Below are 10,649 nucleotides of genomic sequence, written 5' to 3' on the forward strand. Positions count from 1 at the left end.
CTAAAGTGTTTCAGGACAGAAATGCAAGGAATGCAGGAGCCGAGCAACAGTCTACCCACAGTATAGCACGCTGTTTTGAAGTGTGGCTAGTAGTGCTGATGGGTCTAGTATCAACATACAGGGTCTAAAATATGGCCTTTGCTCTGAACTCTGAAATGTAGAACTGATTAAACACTGTTTGGACTAACAAAGTACTTTTTCTTTTTTGCATATTTTACCATGAAGTTCAAAAACCAAAGCTATATGTTTAATTTATTTTAAATACAGATTTTTATTCACATTTATCTGTATTGATTTGAACTTGGCATTACCAGCTAACTAGGCGTCTAACATGTCTGGCTGTCTTTTTTCCATTTCTGTTCAGTTGGGATTTTCCATGTCTCCATCTTAAGCTGATGGTTTGACTGCTTTGATGTCACTTTTTTTTTTTAATCAAGTTACAGTTAGACTGTCAGAACTTTTAAATTTGAGGTATAAACATCACCATCCTTCAAATTATTGACTACAGTATATGGCAACAGCCTCAGGTGCTTGTACCCAACGTTATTTAAAGGAGATGTAAGGATGTGACCACAGATGTGAATGCCTCAGCAGGGGTTTCAAGTTTGTAGACATTTTAACTATTTTTAATGTTTACAATATTTTGCACAAATAAAATTCAATCAGTGTAACTTCTTTAAATGTATGATTACCAAAGCAACAGAAATAAAAAGCATGTTGTATGTAATATTATTTTAAACCCACCCTGAAGAAGTACCAGCTGCACTGAGAAGAGTGTGTGTATGTGGCTTGTCTCACCTCACACCGATCACAGAATTGTCCAGTTACCCCTGGCTTGCAGTGACACACTCCCGTCCGGTCGTCACATGAAGAAGTGCCACATTCGTTGCACTCGCACTCTGAGACAGACACATGGTGTATACAGTGATGAGAACACTGGAGGACAAATTATGTCACAAGCCCTATGGAAAGAGATATTTTGGGACCTAAAGGGCCCCTGAAAAGGATATGGCAATAATTTGCCTATTTTCTTCACATAGTAGTTTACAAGTTTAGATGAGATGTGAGTAAATACATAGCTAGATGTGACATAATACTACAGGTCACCTTGTGGGGTACTACACTGAAGTGTGCTGTAACTGTGTATGACAAGAATGTAAGCCACAGCAACTGTGTCAACAAATGTCATTAATCTTCCTTATACAGCACATCTAGCTATGTGACCAGTTCAGAAGATTTGCTGTCGGATGTCGGATTTCACCAAACAAGCAACGTCAATACTTTAATGGATCAAAAATCTCTTGGTTGAAGGATGTGGACAAGTTGACTGTTTGTCCCCACCTCTGCAGTTCTTGGCGCTGATGGCGTCACCATAGAAACCAGGAGCACACCTCTCACAGCTGGCCCCGGCTGTGTTACCCCAGCAGTGCTGGCAGTGGCCGGTTACGTTGTGGCATTCGCTGACGATCAGGTTGGGGTCCGAGTTGCCATTACAGTCGCACCTCTTACAGGAATTACCAATAGCCATTGGGTTGCCATAGTAACCTGGAGCACACCTGGATATGGAAAACTGCAGATGACTAATAGTATCACTACCTGCTACAAGGTAGACACTGAAGGAAATATCTGTATCATGTATCAACTAAGTTATTTAAATGAACTATGGACAAGGGGCTGTGTGTGTTCAGCTGTTTATCAATTGTGTGTTAATAAAAAAAAAATAATAATAAAAAATTCAGTTAAGGCATTAAAGGTTTATAAGAAGTATCTAATGATTTTAATAATGGTTTATAAAGTATTTAAAAGTGATTTTATGTCACTTAGATGAACCCTTTTATGTGTCAAACCCTTTAGCTGGTCATGGTCTGAGTAATGGAATGAGGTTATTTTAATGATCCTTAAATGAAAGACTATCTTTTTCTTTTATCTTCTGATAAGAATTCATATCTGCATTTAAATGTCATTAATGATGAGATTTCCCCAAAATCATGAGCAATAATTGAAAAGACAAAAGCATTGGGTGATTATTTTTTAATATTTTGCCATTGAAGCCATTAGCTATTATTTCAAAATTGGCTGAGGCTGTAATTTGATGATGTAGGCATGATTTTTTTCTTCCAGAATTACAAACTTTTTCGATTATTCTCTGCTTTTTCATATTGGCTTGACAGAGGTACACACACAAAAATGGTTTAGGAACAATTAATTAAAAACAAAACAAAACAACGACAAAAAAAAACATGAAGAACAACACAAGGTGTACTCTGCAGCACTGACCTCTCACAGAAATGTCCAGCATAGCCCTCTTGGCACTTGCACCGCAGAACGGAAGCTCCTCTGTCACAGTGCACTGCAAAGCTGCTCGGACACACAGGGGAAAGTATTTCAGTGATTACTTACTGCTTGCCAACACCCAGTCTTGTTGCTGCAAAAACACTTACTTATTGGATTGGACGGAGAGGGGACAGGCGCAGGGTTGGCAGGAGTGGCATCCATCAGGGGTATGAGTTAGCATGTAGCCATCTTCACACATTTCACAGAAGTCACCTGTACTATGGTCCTTGCAGTTCTGGAAGGGGAAACATTGTACTGATGTCACTATTTGTTTATCTGGATATTTCGATTGAACAAAAACCAGCGTGGGACACTTACTATACAAACACCAGTGATGTCTTCACAATAGTCAGCACGGCCTTTACAGTTACACGGTAGACATTGGTTTTGCTGACTGAGAAAATATTTCTTTGGACATATCTGCAATGACAACACAAATTTAAATTAGAAGAAAAGTAAAACATTAGTAAATAGAACAGGATAATCGAGGGTTTATGTGCATAAATCTCAACAAAACACTGTTTGCATCTGAAAGTATGTACGATCCTTGTTAATATGTAATTACAACATATGTTATTATCATTTTTAATACATACAGTATATGTACAGCTGTTTTAATAAAGTTTTAGTTAGATTTTTCCATTGACATATTGCATTTAATTAAATTATATTGACCAACAGTGAAGTATATTTTAATATGAGCCACAAGCATGACGTGGCACACTTCAGGATATGTTAATAGTCATGACCATGGACATAACTTTGCTGCAAAGTATGGCAACATTTTATACAATCCTGGTAAGTAGAATGGGCTGTACTGTTTGGATGTGCAGTGTGTATTTGTGTTAATTCTTTTTCCCCTGTCAGTCTTAGGCAGGCGGTGCTGACCTACTTCTGGCTTGTTCCCAATCTCACACACATGCAGCTCTTCCCAGCCAATTGTTCCTGTGCAGCATAAAGGACCGGCTTCCTTGCCCACTTTGTGGTAACACTTGGCTAATAGATATCTGTCTGATCAACCTTTTGTCTGTTTTTAAATCTGCCTGCTGCACATCTGTTACTTCTGTTTCAGTCGGCCATCCCTTCTCAACCTGTCTAGCCTCGCCCACTCCGTGCTCCAGCCGCCCAAAGTTTTTCCTTTGTTTTCCAAATAAACCCATTAAACTGCCTTGTGTGTTTGCACTAGTGGGGCTGACTCTTGGCGTTTGCCTCCTTAACATGTATATATGTACATGCTAATGCACCTAATTCAATCAGACTTGCATGAGCTTGGGGAAAATTAGGTCAGTTTTGTCATGTTTCCTTCTTTTTTAAAAAAAAACAAAAAAAAAACAAAAAAACAAAACGTTTATTCATTTTGAATCTCTTTTCACATATCCATAAGTTATGCAATACTCCATTGTAAATGTGTGAACCTGATCAGCTTTAACAAATGTATTGTTCAATCTTTGGCATTGGAAATCTAGCCAAGAATTCTAATAGACAAAGATTTGAAGTATAGTTCCTGTGTAGTTTAAAAACTGTGTGCAAGTTCAAACTGAGCATCATAATAGGGAAGAAAGGTGATTTAAACGACTTTGAATGTGATATGATATGATTGTTGGTGCCAGACGGGCTGGTCTGAGTATTTCAGAAGCTGCTGATCTACTGGGATTTTTATCACATAACAACCATTCTGAGGGGTATGACAGATGAATGGGTGCGAAAAATGAGAAATATATAGTGACAGGCATATACTGCTTGACAGAACATCCTGTCCTTGTGTGAGATGGTCACAGGAGCAGGAAGCAACTGGTTCGGACCCCAAATCCGGTTTTACAACCGGAACGGAGATTCCATCTAGATGAGCATGACAAATCTCACAACTGCGTGATGCTATCAGCAAATAGACCAAAATATCTGAGGAATGTTGCAACACCCTTTATAACCAGTGGGAACGAATTCCTCTTATGAGCAGTTGACAAATCTGCATCAACTGCGTGATGCTATCATGTCAATATAGACCAAAATATCTGAGGAATGTTTCCAACACCTTGTTGAAAAGGGGACCAACCCTTTACTAGCAAGGTGTACCTCATAAAGCATACTCAGGATGATGTGATGTACCCACAGACACATGGACAAACACACCCTTTGAACATCTTTGAACTTCTGAAACTGCATCATTCAGTGAGGCGTACAATAGCACTTTGTTTGCAGGAGTCAGTAAGAATGTCACAGTTTGACCTCCTTGTTCCACTCACTGAACTGGACACTGCTGCTGTGCATTCAGATGGCCAGAAGAGCATTCCACAGACACACATTGGTGAATATGACCACTTGTGATTCATACTTTCCTTTGATTTATTCACAGACGGGCTTTGAGACAAAGACTTGATTGTATGTCCGTCTAATGGGACATCACACTGATTCTTGTGCGGGCCCTCTTCCTGTTGGTTTCCCTGACCCACAGTACACATGCACTGATAGCGAAGCTATTACGGATATAAACACTCGATGCAGTGGTCTTACATGTAAACACATACCAGAACTGGAATTAATGATGCTAGTTGGTTCTATGTTTTAGGGATGAAAATAAATACAAATGTCCCCAAACTTTTGTCCAAGCCATTAGGAGTAGTAAACCTCAAGTTTATGGTTTATCCACTGACAACCATTATAGTAACCATTTGCAACACCACTTAAGAGTTTGGCAGTGATTCAGACCTATTAGCTGTGTGACAGCCTGTGATGGGTACAACAGCTGCAGTGTGTATACACAGGGCAGCACAGGATAGGGGGTTGAGAGTTGGACTAAGGCGATGGAGCAGATGGTGTGGAGGTAGGACACGGATGTCTTTAGACTCCTCTGAAATGAGAGGAATGTATATTTATTTCAAGCTATGACTGAGCAGTTTGTGGAAAAAAAAAATGTATCTTTGTGCGTTTAGACGTCATGAAATTCAAGCTCTGGGCCTAAGAGGTACTGTTCCACTCTTTGTGAAATTTATTTCTCTGCTTTTCCCAAAAGTAAAATAGGTTGAAAAGAGGTTCCCTGAATACGAGGTCAGTATCATACAAATGCAGCATGAATAACTCAAAAGCTATAAAGACATGAAACTGGTTATTTAGGTGTAAAGAAATTCAGTTGTCCGAGACTGAATAGCGAGTGAATATCCTGGTAATGTTATGGATTTGTGGATTTGTTAATAAATAAAACAGTTGCTCTTCTCTTACACATTCAAACGATCCAATATGCAAATATGTTCAAGGTTGCTCTGGAACAAGATAGCTGCATCATATTTTCTTTTCGATGTTTGTTTGGTTAGCATTAACAATTTTCACTTCTTCCACTGCATACAGGTTTACAGTTTCACCGGACAAAACAACAAGATGCACACATGAACTTTTAGTGGTTTAGTTTAGTGGAGGCAATTTTGGACAACGCCAGGAAAGTAGTCAGTATTTTCCCATGACCAGTTAACTTTCAGACCTCTTTGTTTTGCAATAATCTTGTAAAAACAAATCTGAAAGCTGAAACTCAGACATGAAAACAAGTGGCATTTTTAGCTTTCTGACACTGAGTAATGTGAACTATTCTGTGGTCCTCCCACTGTGCCCATATTGACTGGAAAACAAAGCTTCATTCAACATGTTATCTGGCCTCTTTCTGTTTTCAAGTGAAGCAGCCTTTTCCATTGATTCAGTCACTTTTAACCTATGGTATTTTAGTATCAGTCTATTTTGCCGTTAGTAGGCATTTTAGGATGGACCTTGAGGCCCTATCTCCGTGATACAGAGCTGGTATCAAGCACAAAAACAGGATATGGCCATACAGATGAGCCCTGTCCAATGTCAACACCCTCTCTGATCATTTAGCTTTCAAACTGTGCAACTATCTCTGTGTAGCATCCATATGGATGGAAAGTTATTACAGCAGTTGGATTTTGTCTAAAGACACTAACTTTTGAGTACAACCGTCAGGAAATTAAATGGATTAAATATTTAAGCTCGAAGGCTGAGTCTCATTTCTGCCTTACCCCACACACAACATGAGACCAGACACTGGAATAAGTCATGCTAACTCCTCTAAACATCCTCAGGATGGAACAGATCCTGGGTCATGAGAAACTCATCCTAACTCAATAACTGTGCACAAACAATCTGGCAGCAAGAGCCAGGCCTCCTCTCAAGGGACGTTTAGTTCAGAGAAAACTCAGGGAGAAGTAAACACATACAGTATAACAAAAACAAATGAGAAAGAAATGTTTAAATCGACTAGTTTGGACTTGACAAGTTTCCTGATTGAATACGTGCTCATTCTGTTTGACGTTTTTACCTTTAACACACTTCCCACTTCATCGGGTTTCATTATTTTGATGACTTTCACTCCTTATTTGACACAATGGCAAGTGGAACTGAGAGGCTCATGACTTAGCAGAAGATAAATGAGGATCAACAGTAACTTTGACTGAAATCACGGCAGAACAGAACACAGAAAAGACACCTGAGTTAGTGGTGTGTACAAGCCTGAAAAAAGGAGAACTTTCTGTGTTTGTCCAGCCACTGAGACACAGGAACAAGGAAATTCATTTCGGATCAGTCCCAGCTGTTATGGTCTGCAACACAGCAACGCGTAGTTACAGAGGTACGGACCTGTTCCCTACCTATATCTATGACGTACCTATGCTGCTGTGCACTGTACCTACACTGTACACTGTACCTACACCTTACGTGGTACTATAAATTATGCTTGACCCTATGCAAGGCAGCAGTAAAATTGTGCAACCAATCTGTCTCATAAGAGCTATATTTGAGATATGCTTTTCAAAAGTAGATGCTGGCTTTTACCAGGCTGCATTAAAAATGCAGGTGTGGAATTGTCCAAAATGTAACCATTCTTTGGGATATCAGGCTGGACTAAGCAGAGTTTTTGTTTTCCACCAACATTTGGTCATGATGTTATAGCGGATGTGCCTCAACAGATGCCTTGGGCTTATTTATACTATGGCACTGACTTTCCTAGGTAACTGAAGTAGCACTATCACAGTAATAGTGTAGAATAGGTATATTTAATTTTTGTGGCTACTTAATGTTTAGTTAGTATACTTTCTCAGAATTAACAGCTTTGACACTAACAAAGAAAATTAATGTGACAACTCCAGATGTGTGCAAACACAGCACATGACTAGTCACAATTCTTGTGGTACATTTGCAAGTGTATTTGAGTTTTTGGTATAACCTTTGATTGTGCACATGGAGCTACATGGGTCTCTGGTGCAGTCCCTAATGTGGATCCATAAATGGACCTCTCTATATAAGAGTGGTTGTTGGTACATCTCAGTTTGGATAGGGCTTTGGTTACTGGAAGAAGATTCATTAAATTGTTAACTATGCTGTCCAGTATGGTAATAACAAACTCATGACTTATGGTCCTGCTTTTTCTTTTATATAAAGACCACATGAAGTATCTACCTGCATCTTTTCCCATGAATGCAATTAAAATTTTGCATGGACATACACTTATTACAAATGGTATTAGTGGGAAGAAATGGTCTATTATCAAATGCAGAGAACAACAGAATAATATCTTGTTAAGTTGACGCTGTAGCCTCTCTATCTAGTAGAGCTAGACTAAGCCATACACTATTGCATACTATCATTAATTAATCTTACTCCTTATTGTGATCTTTCTTTCTGTTTGGGCTGTTGCTCAATATTTGGCAGCTGGTTTCCATTAGGGAAAAGTCAGGGAGGGGCAGAAGGGCTATGACAGCAGCACAGGCACTCACAGCCCATTTGAGCTTTAAGTTCAGGTTATTTTAACATGCGTGAAGACAAAACAAGACCATAGTTAGATTTCAATGCCCAAACACATGGAAATCCTCATAGAGCTCTCCAGACTTTCAAGTCCTGTTGCGTACAGTTTCTCACCTTAACATGTGTGCACACGATTATAAGCATCATTAAGTACATGTACATTAGGCAAGGAAAGTGAAAGACCAAACATTAGTTCTGCACAGTAAACAGCAAAAAAGCAGTCTGTCTTACTGTCAGCACTGACTGTTGCTGTTCGCCAAGCCGAGCGGCTGAAGCTGGATAGGAAATCCATGACAAGATGTAGAGAAGGCCAAGGCAGGACAGAGATTTAGCAGCCATATTTATTTTTGCCCAGTGAGCCCCCTTCTCCGTTTGAGTCTCTGTCAGTGTCTCCTGGCCACAGGGAAGTGTCTGGGCAGCTCCTTGTGCTCGCGCTGCACTCGTCGGCTTCACTTTTCCACTGCTCCCAATGTCCTGATGCGGCACAGTGCCTAGTCCCGGCCCAGACTGAGTAAAACAAACTTGTATGGACTTCCTCCCTTTCTCTCTCTCCCTCCTCCCTGCCGCGATTGCTCTCCTCTAGCGGACTTGCCTCTCCCCTGAGGCTGCGCTTAAATCGCATACAGATGGAAAGGCTGGAAAGAGTGAGAGAGAAACAACGGCAGAGAGAGGAAAATGAGCAACAGAAGGCTTCTTTCTATTGAGCTATTGAGGCTCGACACAGACAGTGGACCCATCCAAACAGCTTAGCCCTGCCCCTCCTCACCCCCCACCACCCAACCGGCAGAGTCAGATTGAGTGTTAGCTACTCGTCTCCATTTGCAGGGCCGTGGCACCCTTTTCACCTTGGGCTCAACAGGCACCACCCTCCCTCTATTGCTCCCCCTTTCCCCTTTCCCTCTTTTCGGTCAGGGTGGGCAGAGGGTCTAAAGCTACAACACTCACTCCGCACTCCACAGGCAGAAAACACACAGCTGCTCTGATATCCTGGCCCAGCTTTTCGTAGCAGCCCCAGACATGAGCTTTGTGTTTGTTTTCCAAAGTCGGACCATCAAAGCAGCTAAATTTACGGACACTGTGTGAAGCTCTTAACAGGAAGAGCCTGTATGTGACACTTCCAGCACAAAGGGAGTATTGTATTGGTCTAAAAACAGTAGTTCCCTAGGATGCACAACTGCTGGATACTGTAAAGACCACTTTAACATTTTTTTTTTTTTTTGGCACATGCTGAATTCCATGACTGCATAAAGACTGTGTTGTAGGCACTTCCAAATACGTCCAAGTTATGCCGTGCTGGCTTGTCAAACCATGTGGAAGATCTGCGTCTCAAGTGACTAATAAACAGGTTGTCACATTCCAGTTATGTACGGCAGAAATGTCATCCACACAAGAGCAAAACAAGCTCCCAGGCACCTCTATATTTATCAATATGGACAGAAAGAGGGTTAAAACCAGTCAACCATAAAGAAGTCAAGCAATGTCAGTTGGATTGTCAAGTGTTTTACCTGGCTTGTCAAATGAACATCCAAGGTTGTGGTTGGGTGACTAAGCTCATAGAGAAGACAGAGGTCCTGCAGGCCTCTTTGTTGTCTTATTTTTGTCACACATCCTTTGCATCATTGAGCACCAGCCCTTTGTAAAGGATAATGAATGCTCTCTGATGAATCAAAATGCCCCAAACTCTTATTCCTCAAAGCAAGATTCATTGTATGTATATAATTATACATATCACCTTGAAACATTTACACTGACATGTGAATGACATATGAATCGTCATATGGGATTAACACCACCCAGAACCATCAACCTCTACTTGGTAAACTCACAGTCCATTTATTCTCAGCTATAATATGACTCTTTAATTTTTAATAGTTTGCTTGGTACAAATGACTGAAAATTGTTATTATCAATACTACTACCACTCTCTTTTATTTTGTCTTAATCCACTGTACTACCATTACATACTCAGTTGCTGAAGTGGGCTACAGTTGTCGATTTTTGAGTACAACAAACATATTTAGATGCTGGGAAAAGAGATCATATAAAGCACTAACAACCAGATTAGTGAATTCAAGCCTTGTTGAATCACAATCTATTTTTTCCATGAGCTTCCTGAGAGCAAGTAGACCCTCTCCATGTTTGGCCTGCTACACACTGCTGTACTCAGCACAGGCACAGTATAAACACCAGAGATCACACACAGGCTACAGGCAGAGTCAGTGATTTGGGAGGTTTTCAAAGCAGCAACAATATATTTGTGCTACAGTGAGCATTGCACAGTGCATTACTGGCCATTGAGCCAAAAGTATGAAGGAGACAATTATCCTGCAGAGCGAATATCACAAGATCTGAAATAATTTATGGGATTCAAAAAGCATGTAAATGTAATTTCCGATTTTGTCAAAATTATACTTTTGGCTAACTTGTATACTGGAAATAGTAATTTTATTGTTATGATCTAAGTAACAGAAGAGAGATAATCAGTTTTTAAACACATTTACAATTTCACAAAAGTG

General features: G+C 40.1%; 1 protein-coding gene across 1 annotated transcript in view; it reads right to left on the bottom strand.

The window, feature by feature from the left end:
- lama4 (laminin, alpha 4) overlaps positions 1-8,868 on the bottom strand; it is a 29,843-nt gene extending 20,975 nt beyond the window's left edge. Inside the window, exons 1-6 of the mRNA XM_047574071.1 lie at positions 8,365-8,868; positions 2,653-2,754; positions 2,442-2,569; positions 2,278-2,358; positions 1,342-1,556; positions 799-899 (exon numbers count right to left, since the gene is read on the bottom strand). Coding sequence (XP_047430027.1) covers positions 799-899; positions 1,342-1,556; positions 2,278-2,358; positions 2,442-2,569; positions 2,653-2,754; positions 8,365-8,472 — 735 coding nt within the window. The 5' untranslated portion in view covers positions 8,473-8,868. The remainder of the gene's footprint in view (positions 1-798; positions 900-1,341; positions 1,557-2,277; positions 2,359-2,441; positions 2,570-2,652; positions 2,755-8,364) is intronic.
- Positions 8,869-10,649: the final 1,781 nt, after the last annotated feature.

This window comes from Mugil cephalus, chromosome 21 (genome assembly GCF_022458985.1).
Source record: "Mugil cephalus isolate CIBA_MC_2020 chromosome 21, CIBA_Mcephalus_1.1, whole genome shotgun sequence".
NCBI lineage: Eukaryota > Metazoa > Chordata > Actinopteri > Mugiliformes > Mugilidae > Mugil > Mugil cephalus.